The sequence below is a fragment of the Panthera onca genome, chromosome Y, assembly GCF_046562875.1.
Source record: "Panthera onca isolate mPanOnc1 chromosome Y, mPanOnc1 haplotype 2, whole genome shotgun sequence".
Taxonomy (NCBI): Eukaryota; Metazoa; Chordata; class Mammalia; order Carnivora; family Felidae; genus Panthera; species Panthera onca.
Window position 1 is genome coordinate 28,941,387 of NC_138358.1, and position 18,469 is coordinate 28,959,855.

At 48.2% G+C, this 18,469-nt stretch overlaps 1 protein-coding gene across 4 annotated transcripts in view; it reads right to left on the reverse strand.

The window, feature by feature from the left end:
- Nucleotides 1-3,186: 3,186 nt before the first annotated feature.
- LOC145714959 (glycogenin-2-like) overlaps nt 3,187-18,469 on the reverse strand; it is a 32,071-nt gene continuing 16,788 nt past the window's right edge. For 3 of the 4 annotated variants that reach the window (XM_081794525.1, XM_081794524.1, XM_081794523.1), the window contains exons 7-11: nt 16,834-17,056; nt 15,510-15,638; nt 8,788-8,892; nt 7,536-7,643; nt 3,187-5,016 (exon numbers count right to left, since the gene is read on the reverse strand). In XM_081794525.1, coding sequence (XP_081650651.1) covers nt 4,855-5,016; nt 7,536-7,643; nt 8,788-8,892; nt 15,510-15,638; nt 16,834-17,056 — 727 coding nt within the window. In that variant the 3' untranslated portion in view covers nt 3,187-4,854. The remainder of the gene's footprint in view (nt 5,017-7,535; nt 7,644-8,787; nt 8,893-15,509; nt 15,639-16,833; nt 17,057-18,469) is intronic. The other variant, XM_081794526.1, reaches the window with a different exon arrangement.

The following is an 18,469-nucleotide window of genomic DNA, read 5'->3' on the forward strand; positions in this document are numbered from 1 at the left end:
GAGCTCGGTTTCCCTTTCTCGAGGAGGATGTCGTGGGCAGGGAGTGCATGTCCACTTTCTCATCTGCGAAACAAGACAATCCCAGTGGACACCCAATCATGCCCCCCCCCCCCACCCCAGTCCTAATCGTTTTCCAAAGCTCGGGGGTTATCAAAGCACCAGTGTCCGATTTCTGTAGCCATTAATCGTACAGCCTATTTGGGATTGCGTTGCCTCCGGGGACAGCCTTTCAATATGGGAGATAAAAGTATGTTGCCTACTCTTCTCAGAGATTATTTTGGGGCTGCTAGTAACACACCCTGGGAATAAATGTCATAAACGAGAGAGGGGAGCAACCCAGGGCCGGCAGGCTCACACCTAGTCTCTAACCGTCCTAGCCTCTACCTCAGGGCCTCAATATAGCTGCCGCAGCTCCGGGCAGCACATCGACATTCTCAGCTGCAGGAGGAAGGGTATTCCTCCTGCAGCTGAGTCAGCCCTTGTGAAGGAGATTCTGCAGAATTCCTAACCCCAGCTTCCACCTCCCCATCCACAGAAGGGGTGCTTGTGCGGCTCAGTGGTTGGGAATCTGGATTTCGGCTCAGGTCATGAGCTCACACGTGGTGAGTTCGAGCCCCGTGTTGGGCTCTGTGCTGACTGTGGAGCCTGCTTGGGATACTATGCTTCTTGTCTCCCTCTCTCTCTGCCCCTACCCTGCTCTCTCTGTCTCTCCCTCTCTGTCTCAAATAAACTTAAAAAGTAGCTTAAAAAGAAGGAACAACTCTGGGAACTGAGAAATTGGGCTTTCAAGTGGGCGCTTACTTGCCCCGGGGAAATTCAGGGTTAATCTCGTCAGCCTATCGGGTGGCCCATCTTTACGGACGTGACCAGGGTGTTCGAAACATCATTTCATTGCCCAATTACTGATTCAGCAAATGTAGAGTTTCCAGGTGGCTTCTGAACATCTGAAATTTCTGCAAGAACCCCCCACCCCACCCCCCGCCCCGGGCTTTTCTTTTCTTTTCTTTTTTTTTCCATCCTTTATGACTTTCTCGTCGGCTTCTAGTGAGTCAGAGCACAAAACATCAGTCACTGCAGATCTGCGTTATCTTACTGGATGCAAAACCAAGTCAGATAAGAGAAGTCAAGTCAGTGCAGCAGGGAGAGGGGCGGGAGGGACGCGGGAAAGAACCCCTGGGGAAGGGAGCCGCCCACCGACCCTCAGCCCCAGGACGGAGATCCGCGGGATGCCCTCCGGTGGGGGTTGGGGCCCTGGAGACACAGAACAGGCCCCGTCTTAATCTCCAAGGTTCCTGTCTGTTGACTTACAGTGAAACCTTGGCCACTGGCCTAACCAGTTAGACCGGCTGTGGATTAAGTCAGTGCCCCGGAGGCCAGACACACCTCTCCCTCGAATGTTTGCTCCCACACGCCCAGCTGCTCAGTCTGCAGACACAGCAAATGAGGCTCTTTGCACAGGCTGTTGCTGAACCCCCAGGGCTGGCCGTCCCTCCCCCTCACCTTTATGCAAGCTCTGCCTGTAAAAAAACAGCCAATGGGGCGTCCACACATTTAGACACTTTATCTCTCAATGGACTCACAAATCCGCCAGAGACCCACATGTGAAAGAGAAATCTGCCAAACCTTCAGGAAAAAAAAAAAAAAAACCCTCAAGGGAAGATCTTTATCATCTTCCCTTAGAAGAGACGTTTTAGATAAGACACCTAAAGCCTGAGCGTTTAGCAGAATTCAAAGCCCGTGTGCTTCAAAGAGATGAACAAATGAAGACATAAGCCACTGGTGGGAGGGAAGCATTTCCAAATGAATACAACTCCGTAATAATAGAACCATAAAATGTAAACACACACACACACACACACACACACACACACACAGCCAACCCTCCTTCTAAGTACCAAAATACTTGTGATGGTATAGGTCACATCACATCTCTTGGGGTCTCAGCGTATACAATTGTGTAGTCCCGACATTACATAGCACAGATTCGGGCACTGGCTTTATTCAGGTATACATTGTATTATACCTCTTACGTGGATGTTTTGTAGAAGTCTCCGAATGTTTTTGAACTTCTCATTTATTGAATAAGCACATGTCACAGTGCCTGCCATACAGAGAACTCAATAACCAGGAAGGAAGGAAGGGAGGGAGGGAGGGAGGGAGGGAGGGAGGGAGGAAGGAAGGAAGGAAGGAAGGATGAATGGGTAGGTGGGTGGGTGGATAAGGGGATGGATGGATGGATGGATGGATGGATGGGTAGGTGGGTAGATGGATGGATGGGTGGGTGGATGGATGGATGGATGGATGGATAGATGGATGGATGGATGGGTGGGTGGATGGATCGATGGGCAGATGGATGGATGGATGGATGGATGGATGGATGGATGAATGGGTAGGTGGGTAGATGGATGGATGGGTGGGTGGATGGATGGATGGATGGATGGATGGATGGATGGATGCGTAGGTGGGTAGATGGATGGATGGGTGGGTGGATGGATGGATGGATGGATGCGTAGGTGGGTAGATGGATGGATGGGTGGGTGGATGGATGGATGGATGAATGGATGGATGGGTAGGTGGGTAGATGGATGGATGGGTGGGTGGATGGATGGATGGATGGATAGATGGATGGATGGATGGGTGGGTGGATGGATCGATGGGCAGATGGATGGATGGATGGATGGATCGATGGGCAGATGGATGGATGGATGGATGGATGGATGGATGGATGGATGGATAGGTGGGTAGATGGATGGATGGGTGGGTGGATGGATGGATGGATGGGTGGATGGATCGATGGGCAGATGAGTGGATGGATGGATGGATGGATGGATGGATGGATGGATTGGTAGGTGAATGGGTGGGTGGATGCATGGGTCTGTGGATGGACGGATGGATAAATTGAATAAATTAATGAATATGTGACATTGAGAAGCAATGCTAGGAAAATGGGCAGCTTCCATAGAGAGACCTTAGGGAATTTCACACACTGAGAAGTAAATAGTTATATGCATTTTACCGCTACTAGCAATTCTGAAAAAAAAAAACAAACAAAAAAAACAAAAAACCAAAATTGGTGATTTAAATTGGTACAACACAAAGGCAACCACATCCCTTCCCGCTGTTACATATAAAATATGATTCTGCTGCTCACAACACGCGCACACACACACCAGAAGGGACACCATATTGCTGTTTTAAATTTTTAATTGAAATGCGTGAGCAGACCAGAATGCGTAACAGAAGTCTTCGTCGAGCGTGTGTCTTAAGCCAATGCACCACTGTCCAGAAACAGGAGTTCTCTTCCCCACAGAGGCTACGCCAGACTCAAATATTCATCACCTGGGCTCCTCCTGAAGTGTGTCAGACTTGGGCTCCTGTTCTCTGTAACCCAACACCACAGCACAGAGCACCAGTCTTTCCCCAGAATAACTGTCCCGTGTTACTCTGACTGCTGAGTACCGTCCCAACCCAGTCCCTCTAAGGCTATATCCCAATGGCTATCTTCAATTAGACCCGGGGGCATCCTGTGTGTGATGTCGGCCAAGACTGCCTCCCAGAGCTGAAGGAAGCAAACCCTCCGTCACTCACATCGTGCAAAAGCTGTCACCACAACTGATGTCACGGACGTGCCCAGATTCCCCTAGCCAAGGGCTCACCTGCTTGACAGGATGGAAACTCTGGTCAAACACACCCACCGGGTTATGACATAACTAACCATCACCACGTGGTTCAAACTGGTCTACCAGACCCTTCGATGCTCCACAGTACGTGCAAGACAAACCATTCTAACTTTTAAAACGTCACATTTACCTCTCTTTAGCTCAGCGATGCCCGTCGTTCATTATGATCGTGGCGGCCACAAGCAGCGACCCTGTGAGCTGTTCCAACACGCGGCATGAATTCACAAAATTAGGACACTTCTGAAGATGAGGATTTCTCCTGGAAGAAACTTCCAGTCTCAAAAAAACTGACAACTGTCCCCAAAACAGCGGTGTTCAAATGGTTTGGGAACGTGCTGACCTGACCCGTTATTCAGGCTGAGGTAGTGATATCCGGCAACGAGCAGTCACGCGGGACACACCACAAATGGATCTGCCTCTAAACAAGGAAAAGAACCTCTGGAGATTCTCTTAGCGTGAGCAAGGTGTCGCCAGAACCACCTGGACTAAACCCTTGGTTCTTCCAAACTGAGACGACGCTCCCCTGCCGCAAGCCAGCTAGAATCTTCCTTCCGCATCGTCTCCAGCGTCTCCCAAATTGGGCGTCAGTCAATGGCACGTGGCGGTCCAGTTGGGTTTTGCAGAAGAGAAACAGCTGTAGTGTTTCTCAGACGCGCTCTGCAAAGTCTACGTGAGACTCACCCTCAAGATGTCTGAACGTCTACCTAATCCTCAAGGAAAGGACTTTCCACCCTCGAGGGTTCCTGAACGGGTATACCGGTGTCATTAGCTTCGGGGCAGAAGGCAACGCGCAGTGACGTCTAACGCTACGTGGGATAGATACGGTAGCACCTGCCCAAGGCGGCATCTCGGAGCTCCTCGGGGCAAGACCAGGGAGCACGGATAAGGGTCTACCAGAAGTTTCTTGCTGCTCCCATCTGCTGAAAGTGGGGGGCAGCCAAGAGGGCGTGGAGAGCTTGGGTCGGCGGGGGTGGCGGGGAGGGCGGGGAGGGCTTCAAGCTGGGTTTTGGATGGTCTACGTTATTTTTTTGAGGCACTCAGGCTGGTCGGCCCTAAACAGAGGCACATAGTTGAACACCTGTTCCCTCTGAAGGGCCGGAAGGAGACGTCCACGCAACGGGACCATGCAACAGCACCGTCTATAACCACACAAGGAGCAACACAACCGGTCAGGTTACTGCAGAAACCGGTCCAGCTTCTCCTGGATGCGGGCGAACGCGTCCTTCCCCATGTAATCGATGCGTCCCTCCTCCCAGTGTCTCCTTTCCTCCTCGGGACTCGGGGCCTTGACCTTCTCTTCGATGGAAATCTCGAAAACGGAGACGGCCAGGTCAACCTGGGGAAGACAAAGAGACAGGAGGCGGTCTTTGGAGCCATCAGCGGCACAACATGCCATCCGCTTCAGCGACGGGTTCTACGAATGAATCTCCGCTCTCTGGGACCAAATACGTGCTGCGTTTCACACCATACTCTTAGAAGAAGATGGTTTTGCTGGCCACGTTTTGTGAAGTCTTATAAAGTATCACTGTACTTGGGTTCACTTTTTCGTAAGAGGTGTTTCAATTTCTAGCCACTGAACCTTTTGAGACACACACCTGTACTGATTTAAGGCTTCTACCCGCCCCAAACCTCAATGTTTTGAATCACTTGTATATAATCAAACTACGTGAAATCAAGAGGATGTTCACCATATGTGAATAAAGCCTATAGTAGTTTGGACGGCCTGGCAAAGCCATCGAAATAATAATCCCAGTGGTTTTCTGCTCGCAAACGGTAGGGTTTCTACCTTCTTAAAGCAAAAAACTGAGACAACATATAGATACACACGTGTGCAAACACATACGCACACACCCCTTTTGTGTGGCACTCAAATGGGTCAACAAAACTAGCAAATATGTTTGCTTTGAAAATTTCTTACCAAGAATTAGAAAAGATGTCTACAAATATGCATGTGGTAATAATACACACACACACACACACACACACACACACACACACACAGACGCTAAACGTGACTCGGGTATTCACCAGACACTATGTGTCAACGGGATGATATTAGATGCCAGATGGCTAAGTTAGAATTTAGATGCCACTGGGGGGGCCTGGGTGGTTCGGTCTGTTAAGTGTCCAACTGTTGATCTCAGCTCAAGTCATGATCTCATCGGTCGTGAGTTTGAGCTCCCAAGTCAGGCTCTAGGCTGACAGCGCAGAGGCTGCTTGGGATTCTCTCCCCGCCCCTCTCCTGCTTGCACTGTCTCTGTCTCTCTCAAAATAAATAAATATTTTATTAAAAAAGGGGATGTCGATGTCAGTGGGCTATGGTACTCTGTACTCCATTTGCAACCGTGTTTTTAAAGAGTTTGTACGGAAAACGTTCTGTTTTCTGCCCTTGTCCCCGTGTGTCGTGTTCAGGCCATCCTACTGGTCAAGGAAACAGCAAGAGTGGGAAAGAAAAAAAAAGGTCTTTTCCAGAATACCTTCTTTTCTCTGTGAGCCCTTGGATTTGGTCCCGGCGCATCTCTGGGAACTAAAGCTTTCTGGAAATAACAGGACCCATAGCACACATGTCACACTATGCCAGCACAAAACGGTGTGCTGACTGCATCACCCGTGATAACCAGAGAAGGTGCGTATCTGAGAAAACCAGAAAGTCCCCTGATTCTGTGACACACGGAAGGATACAAGATACTGAGCATCGTCCGAGAAAGTGAATGCGCCCCAGTGAAGCCAGGCACTAATCACGGACTCTTGCAGAACACTCCTAGGTCTAATTTCCACCCCCATTCCCTGCTCAGAGAAGGCAGTGGACTCACCTACGGTCCCAAACCCACCACCCGGCTGAGCTGTTACATAAGGTCCTCCGAGCAGCGCTCCCGAACCACGTTCCCCTCTAAACACTATTCGTCTGAGTCACAGAGCTTCAAAGCCGTACTCCCGGAGCTGAATAGGCTCACATTCCACATCCTGCCCAGCAGAACTGAAGAGACGCCATCAACAACCACTCTAGAATGCGGTTGAAAGTAGTGTATTTGGCATTTACTACCTTCACATAGAGCGAGACAGGGCGTTCACGTTTTCTCCAGCGCTAACGGCTAGTACAGGCTTTGTGCCAACTGTCCTCTGTATTATATGGTCAGCCAGAATCCAAATATTGCTATAAACTAGATATCTTTGTTCCCCCAAATTCCTACCAACCCCCAATAGGAGGGTATGAAGACGCGGGGCCTTTGGGAGGTGGTCAGGTCATAAGGGTGGAGTCCCCATGAATGCGACGAGTGTCCTTATAAAGGGGACCCCAGAGGGCTCCCTCGTCCCTTCCGCTGTGTTAACTACTCCTTAAAGACCAAAAGGTGTCATTCAATGGCTGTTAGAAAAAAAAAAAATTAGCAATTGCTTTCACTATACGCACAGAAAGAAGAAAATTTAAGAACAGAACGTTCTGGAAGAGGAAGGAAAGCAGTACATGGGCCATTTGGATCAGAAGGCTCACCCCCAGAATTTTCTGCTTTTATCTGCTTCCTTCGAGACAATGCCTCCCTCAGCATTCATTTCCACGCTCGCCATACAGAAAAACAGCAAAGCCCCCGATGGGTCAGTGAACTTTTGCAGAACGGCGTTTAAAAGAGAGAAAGGCCATCGTGATTAAGGACGGAAAAGAAAGTGACCACAAGCAACCCAGGCAAGTGCTGCAAAGGACAAGGACGCGGATCAAAAGCACCAAAGAGGCTGGGGGAGTCTTATTGCAAGAAAGTCAGGCTGGAAATTGATGTAGCGGTTGGTGCGTGAATACGGCTGGCCTCAGACATGGCGGACGGCATCCACCAGGAGTGCCGGACAAGACAATTAGGGTACCACCTCCAGAGCATCCTGAGGACTGGGGTCCCCGGTGACATCCACAGGGGGCTCCTGGCTCGGTTCCACGGCTTCCACAGACGGGCCACTTTCTGCTTTATCCGCAGGCCGCTAGAAACACAACCAGGCCATCGTTAGTCTGCGGACGGCTTCAGGACAACTACAGCCTTAACCACGAGGACAGAGAACTCTTTGCCAGGGGAAAATAAAATCAAAGGCACACGTTGTGCTAAATGGCCTCTTCTGCAAAGTCTAGAAACGTGGGCTCCACCACTCCCACCTTCTCCCCTGACACCCACCGTTTCTCGCACAACACAAGATGCTGCAAGTTCTTATGGGATGTGCCAAAGCTAATTTTTCACACAGGGATTCAATTATAGTTCACCCCCGAGCAACACGGGGCTAGGGGCATTGACCCGCACACAGTCGAAAATCCACGTATACCTGTGGACTCCCCCAAAAGGTAACTACAACTAGTTAACCAGTGACCGAAAACCTTACCAATAATATAAAAAGTCGAGTAACACGTTTGTTTTTTTTTTGCATGTTCTATGTATTATATACTGTATTCTTACAAAATGTAAGCTGGAGAAAAGCAAATGTGATTAAGACAATCCTCCAGGAAGAGAAAATACATTTATGGTACCGTACTGCATTTACTGAAAAAATCCGTGTACAAGTGGACCTACGCAGTTCAACCCCGTGTCATCCAAGGGTTGACGACAGGTTATACCAAATGCCCACAGGAGCATTTTACTAAGCTCGCCTCTCGGGCAGCACAGCAGCCTCTGGGTTCAATCTTCTGATGATGCAAGCAAATGACAGCCCAGATTCACGAGGGCAAATTTAGAAAAAAACAGGGGTAGGACTCCTCATCCTTCAATACTGATATTAAACATGGGTCCAAAATCGTACCAAATTTTTTTATTTAAAAAAAGTATATATATGGGAGAATATATGTCATGGTGATGTTACACCTTTGTCGTTTCTAATGCTTCCTAAAGGAAAATGGAGTGACCAAATGGCCGACAGGAAACAGAAAGATGGAGGAGAAAAAAAAAAAATCTGAACAGATGACCAGGTCCTTTATAGACTAGTCACCACACAACGTATTTGAGGTGCGGTAAACCATTCAGAAAGGTCATGGGACGAAGAAGAAAAGCATGGGGAATCTTTGGTATCGACAGACACAGACACATTGAGAAAACAACACTAGGAGACACAGATGTGCGTAAGGAGTATAAATGAGGTGTACCGAGGTGGTCTGGGTCTCTGTGGAGTCTGCACATTGGGGGGAGGGTGGTGATAATGGGTCACACCTCACTCCAGCGGAAGTCTCAAGTTCAGGCCACCCTATCGTCTGTTATAAAGAAAGAAAGAAAAGCAAATTAGGTCAGCCCTCCTGCAGGTATCTGGAAACACCCAATCTCTTTTTTTCTGCATCCATGATACAAGGGCAGCCCGTTAAGGAAGACGTGTGGGACAGACGCTGCCGGGCTCACCGATGCCTGTGTCTACTCCTCAGTCTCGGGCTCACTCGTCCCAGCCTCCTTGCCCCTACATGGAGCCACCTCTCCACTCCCAGGTCAGGTGAAGCCTACTTCAACTGGGGTTCCACCAGAAAACAAACCCCGACCGAAAGTGATTTGAGTGACTATTTTCTCACTTCTTCCAAGGATGGTGTGCAGCCAAGATCATTCCAGGTGCACGAGAGACAGCATAACGCATTGTGTTCAATGGCTGGCTACGACAGGAGATCCTAATTGTCCCTCAGGGAGTCACGGCAGAGAAGGGATGTCCTAGAAGACGCTGGACCGGAATAAGAGGAGGATCCTGGACCCCTCGATGACTGCATGGAGCCACACATATCTTTGTCACCACAGTTGACTAGGACATGGGCACGGATTTTTCCTCATTTGGGGATGTTTGTTACACGGCAAGCCTGACCAATTCACAATCGGGAAGCAAGCTTGCACCCACAGGCTGGGGGCCATAAATGCTCTGAAGTCTTCTGCAAGACTAAGCTAATCAGTCAGCCACAGCGACTAGAGAACGCCGAGTATGTGCCCAACGCTCTGTGCAAAAACACTGCGAAAATCATGCAGGTGGACTGGGCTGAGCTTGTAAGATGGATATTATAAATACACCTGTTACTTTATTTCCCCTTGAGGCAACCAAGACGCTGTCGAGAAGAATCTGGGCAGACATTTTAGCAGTGTCATGAGGCTGAGGACCCCATAAGTGATGAGGCATCCAAAAGGGACCCTCTGAACGCCACAGGCTTTCACATGGGACCACACTAAAAGGAGGGCCAGAAACAGCGACTCTTACAAACACAGAAGCCCGATTTCACACCAGCTCAACCCCTCATAGGGTGTGGGCACACCACCTGTATGAAGACTTCCTGCCAGGAAAGATGAAACAGAACAAAACACAATGCTCTCTGGATGAGGATAATATGATTCAGAGCTTCCAATGACCCCAGCAATTTTTCCATGTACAATGAATGTCTTGAAGGCTATTCAAAATCAACTAGCATAGAGCAAAACAAGATCAAATGAATGAAAAGCAAGAGGGAACAAAATCAAACCACAAGAACATGGGGCGCCTGGGTGGCTCAGTCGGTTGAGCGTCCGACTTCAGCTCAGGTCATGATCTCGCAGTCCGTGAGTTCGAGCCCCACGTTGGGCTCTGGGCTGATGGCTCAGAGCCTGGAGCCTGCTTCTGATTCTGTGTCTCCCTCTCTCTCTGCCCCTCCCCCGTTCATGCTCTGTTTCTCTTTGTCTCAAAAATAAATAAACGTTAAAAAAAATTAAAAAAAAACACAAGAACATGAAATCCACATATATGACTTATCAGACACGAACTATAATCAATAATCAAGTCTAAAAAATACTTTAAATGAAATAAAGGGGGAAATTAGAGAATTTCAAAGGAGTCCAGAAACTGTCCTATTAAATATTTTCTGTTTACTGGAATTAAAAACACAGTAACTGGGGCGCTTGGGTGGCTCGGTCTGTTAAGTATGCAGCTTCAGCTCAGGTCATGATCTCATGGGTCATGGTTCAAGCCCCGCGTCAGGCTGTGCACTGACCGCGTGGAGCCTGCTTGGGATTCTCTTTCTCCCCCTCTCTTTCTGCAGCCCCCCCCCCTCTCAAAATAAGTAAACTTAAAACAAGCTCACAGTAATTGCAGTTAGGTGTCCAGGATATGGGTTTAACAACTGATTAAACACAGCTAAAGAAAAGATCGGTTAACTGGAGAACAGGCCAGTAGAGTGAAGCATGGAAAGCCAGATGGGAGGGAAGTGTAGAGAAGTGAGTCACAGATACAAGAAACATCATAAAAAGTCATACTAAAGATCTAATTACAATAACAAGAGAGTAGGTGAGTGGGGAGAAGGAAGGAGAGAAAGAGGGAGAACAGAGAAAGACAGAATGCTCAGAAGGAACACAGGGTCAAGGAGTGCTACAAACTCCAAGGAGGACAAACACAAAGAATAAACAACCCAGAGCCATCGTGAGGAAACAGATAACCAAAGCCCAAGAGACAAATCTTACAAGCAGCCAGAGCAAAGAGACAAATTGCCCTCAAGTGCAGAAACAGGATCCTGGAAGACGGACTTGCTAAGAGATCACGGAGGTCAGAAGACTAAGAAACAACATTTTTAGGGTGCCCTTGTGAAACTACCTGCCAGGGGAGAATTCCACATCCAGTAAAATACGGCCTAAAATGAAGGTACATAGTACATGTATGAATGACAATTTAAGAAATTATTATACAGTTTTTCACTTGCAGATGATGTGATTTTGCATGTCGACTGACCAAAAGAATCGAGGCAGAATCTGTTCGTGTGTAAAAATTTAGCAAGGTAGCTGGATTTCAAAACTCAAACATATTTCTATACACCCACATCAAGTAGTAAGAAAATTAGTTTTTACAATGATACCATTTATAGTAGCCTCAAAACACACCAAAAACGAGGAATAAGTCTAGTAAAATGTATCCAAGATCCCTACCAAACAATTTAACATATTGACATAAAATAAAGAAGATCTACCTAGAAATATACTATGTCCACAGAATGGAGGGCTCAACATTTTGGAGATATCAGTCCTTCTAAAACTGATCTGTAGGTTCAGTGCAATCACAGCTGAAATTCCAGAAGACTTTTTTGTTTGTTTTCCAAGACACTGTAAAGCTGATCCTAATATTCACAGGCAAATTTAGAAGAGGCAGGGAAAGAAGAAAAAAGTTGAGGTACTTGTATGACCAGTAATAAGACTTATTTTAAAGCCATGGAGGCGCCTGGGTGGCTTGGTTGGTTAAGCGTCCGACTTTGGCTCAGGTCATGATCTCATGGTCCGTGAGTTCCAGCATCATGTCGGGCTCTGTGCTGACTGCTCAGAGCCTGGAGCCTGTTTCAGATTCTGTGTCTCCCTCTCTCTCTGACCCTCCCCTGTTCATGCTCTGTCTCTGTCTCAAAAATAAATAAACGTTAAAACAAAAATTAAAGCCATGGTCATCACAGCAGTATATTACTAGTGCAAGGAAGGAAAAGATAACACAAAAGAATATAGAATCTGAAAACCGATCCATCCACAAATGGGCACAGGAATGATGGCAAAGGCAACATGACAAAGCAGTGGGGAAATAACAGCTTTGTTGTTAACCTGTGCTGAGTTCATTCTAGATCCACGTGTAATAGTAATGAATGCTGACCCCAAGCCCATTCCTTACCCAACATCCATTGCAGGTGGATTATATACTTACATATAAAAAGAAGACACAATACAAATTCTGTAAGACATGCAACGTCTTCATCACCTTAGTTTTGGGACAGATTTTCCTGAACGGTGAATAAAACAGACTCTACATAAAGGAAATACTAAAACCTGGGTAAACTAGGAATTTCTGGGCATCAAAGGATGCCATTTGGGGACTGAAAAGGTAACAGAGTAGGAGAAAGTATTTACCGTACTACTGGAAAAGAGCTTGTATCTGGAATATATACACATTGTTAAGACTAACTTTAAAACAGGAGACCCTGGAGGAAAAAAAATGTTCAAAATATTTGAACAAGCATTGCCAAAAGCGTCACAGCTTGATAAGCATCTAAAAATTGGCTCATGTTAATTCAGCCTCATCTGACACATGCACACTAAAACCACAAGGAGACGCCCCACGTGCTCACTGGCCCTCTGGAAGGTTGCTGACGAGGTGAAGCCACCAGGACTCCCACTAGGGGTGCCGCCACTTGCCAAATCCTTGGCAGAATCTACTAACGCAAAAGGGTACATAAAAGTCTACCCTTTGATCTAACGACCCCGCCCCTAAGTATCACCTCACCAAAAAAGCGTGTGCAAGGGCAACGCCAGGCACGCACAACGTTGTCCCCAGCAGCGTTATCTGTATCGCCCCAAACGGTAGTATCCATCAACGCTAGAATCAATATATCGTGTCCTCCTACAATTTGACACCATGCAACCCACAGAATAAATGAACTACTGACTCACTCTGCAAGATGGAAGGATCTCATAAATATGTCGCGTGAAGGAGACCAGACTAGAAAGAACATACTGTAGGATCCCATTTATAAGGAGCTCAAGAGCACTCACAAGTAAGTGGTAATGGTGGGCCAAGGTCAGGGTAGCATTTTCTAGTGACCGGGAGGGTGAAAGGGGTCTTTTGGGGTGAATTTTCAGGTCCGGATTGTGGCTATTTAGAATTTTTTTCACTCTGAAAATGCATCAAGGTATATACTTATCACGTGTCATTTTTTACACATATGTTATCCCTCAGCTTGAAGGGAGGGAGGGAGGGAGGGAGGGTGGGAGGGAGGAGGATGTTCTACAAACAATAAAAACAACTGATAACTTCAAAAAAATAAACGGCATTCCTTGTCTTTTCACTCACTACATTTCCCCACCCAAGATACTGGAGGACAAAACCATGACTGAGAAAATAATAAATGGCAAGTATATTTGCCTAATACATCAATGTACATGGGAAGAAAATTAGACCTTCGGCTGTAACTTTTGGAAACGGATACCGAGTTGTCAGTACTGGTTGCCATATTTACAAAGGCTCCTGTCTTCCATCGGGATCCCAAGGTCAGGACCCAGCTCTTGTACATTTATAGGAATTTATGAAAATAGTTTTTTGTTTTTCGACTGGGTTCCAGCTCCCCAGATCAAAGACCCAGAGTCAACAATTCAATACATGGCCGGTAGGTGGCAGTGATGCTGTGTAATGAATTCCAAAATAAAGCACTTTGGATACAGCGAAGGCACGCGTTCCTTTGGTGTTTTTTCTTTCAAGTTCTTCTTTTAAGTTCTAGTTGGTTAACATAGAGCATAATACTGGTTTCAGGACTGGAAGTTACCGATGCGTCCCGTCCTTTTAAAAGTGTGAGGACTGGGGACGCCTGGGTGGCTCAGTCGGTTGAGCATCCGACTTCAGCTCAGGTCACGATCTCGCAGTCTGTGAGTTCGAGCCCCGCGTCGGGCTCTGTGCTGACAGCTCAGAGCCTGGAGCCTGTTTCAGATTCTATGTCTCCCTCTCTCTGACCCTCCCCCGTTCATGCTCTGTCTCTCCCTGTCTCAAAAATAAATAAAAACGTTAAAAAAATTTTTTAAAAAAACGTGTGAGGACTTCATCGCTTGTAGAGACACAAGGTCATCATCAGAGAATCGAGCCACTGGGATCCTCAGAGGTGACCCCTCCCTGGCCATAATGACACATTTCAGCAGACAAGTCGGATGTCTTCCCTTCCTGCCTCTGCACGTCTGGAGGCTCCCTTCTGCCTGAGCACTTGAATGCGAACCCAAGTTCTACCTCCAGGTGGATGGTTCTAGACTCCTTCCTCGGCAATCTGCACACACTGGTTACTCATGGCAGGCACCCGCCGTTTGGAGATGTCTGGGAAGCCTGGGGCGCAGAGGCATGGAGGTGCAACAAACTGTAGAGTGCCTTCCACAAAAATGTCCGCTAAACTTTAGACATCGCTTTTTCGCCGAGGCGCCTGGGGGTGGCTCGGTCGGAGAGGCGTCCAACTTCAACTCAGGTCACGATCTCATGGTTCGTGGGTTCGAGCCCCTCATCGGGCTCTGTGCTGACGGCTCGGAGCCCGGAGCCCACTTCGGATTCTGTGTCTCCCTCTCTCTGTGCCCCTCCCCCACTCATGCTCTGTCTCTCTCTCTCTCAAAAATAAATACACACTAAAAAAAATTACACATTGCTTCTTCACACTGAGAAACAGCTCCCCCAAAGCCGTGTGCAGCACAGAAAATTTAAGGGGAATAAAAGTGCCTTCCAACGTGAAGACTTAAATCCAGAAATCTTTCAACACCGGATATTATCGCAATGTATTCACTTGGAGATACGGGGTCTAGGAACACCGGTGTCCTTTGGGATTACCCATAATCCTTTGGGATTAGGTCCCCCACAAGTATCTCCGGGCTGATCGAGGTGTGGGCAGCCTGGAGCTCCTTCCAGCGGCTCCCACACAGAGTCTGTTTCCTGGCTTTCTCCTGCTTCCAGAGACACCGGAGGCCTTGGCTTGTGGCCACGCTCCTCCAAAGCCAGCGGAGCTCACGTCTTCTGTCTCTGCCTTGCTCAGAATCATCTGATCACGAGGTCCTCATCCGGATAAGGTAGCATTTTCAGGTTCCCAGAGTCAGGACGTGCCCGTGTTGGTCGGGGAGAATCATTTGATGTACCCACGGGTGCAATGATGCACGTGAACGCGGGAGCCCCCCCACATAAAACTGCAATGATCCACGTGAATGCAGAAAGCCCCTCCCACGTAAAACTGTGCAATGATGCACGTATAATTGCGCAATGATCTACATGAACGCAGGAGCTCCCGCCCCCCACGCCAAAGCCAGAGCCTTGGAAGCAGGCTCTCAGCTCTGTGTCCTTGGGGAACCAGCGTCTGACTCTCCCATCACAGCCGTGTGGACGTCGAGTACTCACGTCCTCCGAACGGCATCCCTTGGGGGAAGGCGGGATGTCCTCTGTGACCACAGTCTCCTCCGAAGGGCCCTCAGCTGGCCAAGGCTGGCTGGACCCTGCTGATTCTGCACACGGCTCCCCGACGCCAGTCTGCAGAAAGATGAACACAGTAGCTAAGTCCTCCTCCTATGTTTCCAACTCTGCAGCTGCCCTGGGGACCCCAAGACTCATACCATGCCCTGTGAGGCCAAGTGCTCCCCAACTCGGTAAACATAGCCTTGCCCAAGGAATGCACACAGACCTGGGAAACCAGGACCCCAATGTTTTGAGTCAGCTGTGCAGACAGCCAACTGCTCTGGAAACAAACCCCAGCACCCCCACACACCCTGGCCGACAGAGAGCCCCTCGGGCCATAGGGGCTGCTGGCCACGAGACACCTGCAAAGGTCAGCTGTGATCAAACAGGTGACAGGTGGTTCTCAAGCAAGCTGTCCCATTCTCGTGAAAACCACCTGTGTCCTCACTGTTCTGGATGCCGTATTTCCCACAAGCACCTGACTCCACGTCTTATTTTCCTTCCCCCACAACCTGACGCCTGGCTCACCGCCCGGCGGGAGCACGGTGGCAACCTGAACGCAGATAAACTTGTATGCGCTCATGTGACACGACCCGAGACCCCGAGTCCTCAGAAAGAGAAGAACCACTTGGTTCCACCAGACAGAACCCGCAGCAAAGACTGAACGACGGGTTCTTTGTGATTTCCCATCAACGCAATAAACGACCCGGTAAGCAACGATCAGGTAAGAAAGTTCTCTGAGACCGAATTCCAAAAACTCTTTTGCGAGGCACCTGCCGTTCCCCTAGTCGGCGGACTGCACACACATCGTTACGTAGTGCGTTAAGAGTCACCGTGACATTAAAAAAAAAAACAGATCAGCGCCAATCTACAGTTTCAGAAATACTCTTCACCCACGCGTCGCAACACGTGCTTCAAGTGATGATGTAAATTGGAAAGTGTGTCCTCGCAAGACATGGTAATCAATCCCCCGCGGCCACTCATCCCCCAGTGGCTCTTTCCCTGACGCAGGCAGCTAATTGGAATGATTTATGCACGAATCCTGTAAATCTCAGCAACACTCTGGCTCATTAAACATTCACGATTCTGAGCCGAAGGCGGGGTGGGGGGGACAACAACCACACAGGGTGTCTGTCTGTTCAGCATCCTTTATGAAATACAGCATGTGGGAACAGAAGCCTGAGCTTCTAGAAAGTACACCGGGCATTTGGGTCACGCACAGCATCTACCCGTGCCCAACGCCTGTTTCCAGAGGGCGTCACCCGCTTACGGCGTGTCCCGGAGCCACGTGCTCTCCCGCATCCCGGAAGCTCTCGTAAAGAGGCAGGACGCTGTGCTGGTAGACTGTCCACCACAGGTTGAGGAAGGACGTCTGGTGCTGGGTCCCCAACCCGGAGCCGTCCTCCAGCACCGAGCCCGTCTGCGGATTGTACTTATAGTTCCATGGCTTTGTGGGCCCCAGAAAGTGCACGACCTTTGCACTCGAGCCGAATCTGAGGAGGAAACACACAGCATTCCACTTTCCACTTGGAAGTGACCACACACACACACACACACACACACACACACACGGAAAGCATCACGCGGCCATGAGACACGTCAAAGACAGCAGCAAGTAAACACCTGTCTCAACCCTACTAATTGGACCCACACTCAGGTTTCCTTAAAGATAACGGTTTCAACACTCCACATTTGCAGTATCTGGTTTTCTACATACCAAGGAACATAATCATAACCCACTGGGGTATTCCCCCCAAAGCAGAAGAATCAGTCGAGAACCTTATAAACATGGATACTGGGGGATGTAGCCCAAAGCATCAGCTCCTTAAACCAGTAGGGATCAAAACCAAAATCACTTTTATAACGGATGGCACAGGATCCAGATGAAAAAAGTGACTTCTCTCCTCTCAAGATTGTGGATTTTCTCCTCTCAACCTTTTTTTTATTTAAAAAAAAAATTTTTTTTTAATTTTTTTTTAACGTTTATTTATTTTTGAGACAGAGAGACAGAGCATGAACGGGGGAGGGTCAGAGAGAGGGAGACACAGAATCTGAAACAGGCTCCAGGCTCTGAGCGGTCAGCACAGAGCCTGACGTGGGGCTTGAACTCATGGACCGTGAGATCATGACCCGAGCCGAAGTCGGACGCTTAACCGACCGAGCCACCCAGGCGCCCCATAAAAAAAATTTTTTTGATGTCTATTTATTTTTGAGAGAGAGAGACACAGAGCACGAGTGGGGGAGGGGCAGAGAGAGAGGGAGACACAGAATCCGAAGCAGGCTCCAGGCTCTGAGCTGTCAGCACAGAGCCCGACATGGGGCTCGAACTCGGAAACGGTGAGATCATGACCTGAGTCGGAGTTGGACGCTTAACGGACTGAGCCACCCAGGCGCCCCATCTCCTCTCAACATTTTAAAACATTTTTTTCCATATCCGTCTTCCCATGAAATTTTAATACTATATTTGCACTGTAATGCGTGTTCCGTATGCACATCTCTGGTTTATACATTAAAAAGAATAGGATGTTTGCACTCCCCAAGGACCAATTTCTGCCCCTTGAAGGCAGTCTGGCCCCTGTTAAAAATGCACACTCTAGAATTATTCTGTCCCTACAATTCTGCTCAGATTTTCCACTTTTCTTTATAACAGCATCACCCAGAGCAGCAAATCTCAAACATTTTCGTCCCAGGACTTTTTGAAATTCTTAAAGTGCACGGAGGACCACAAGCCTAGATTTGTTCACGTGGATTCTATCTGTACGTATTTATTGCAATGGAAATTAAAACTGAGGAATCTGAAAACAGATTTAATCAATTCATTAGAAATCAATCACCCCCTGAGATGTTGATGTTCATTTCGTACTTTTTTCATGAAAAATAACTGTATTTTCATGGACCATCCCAAG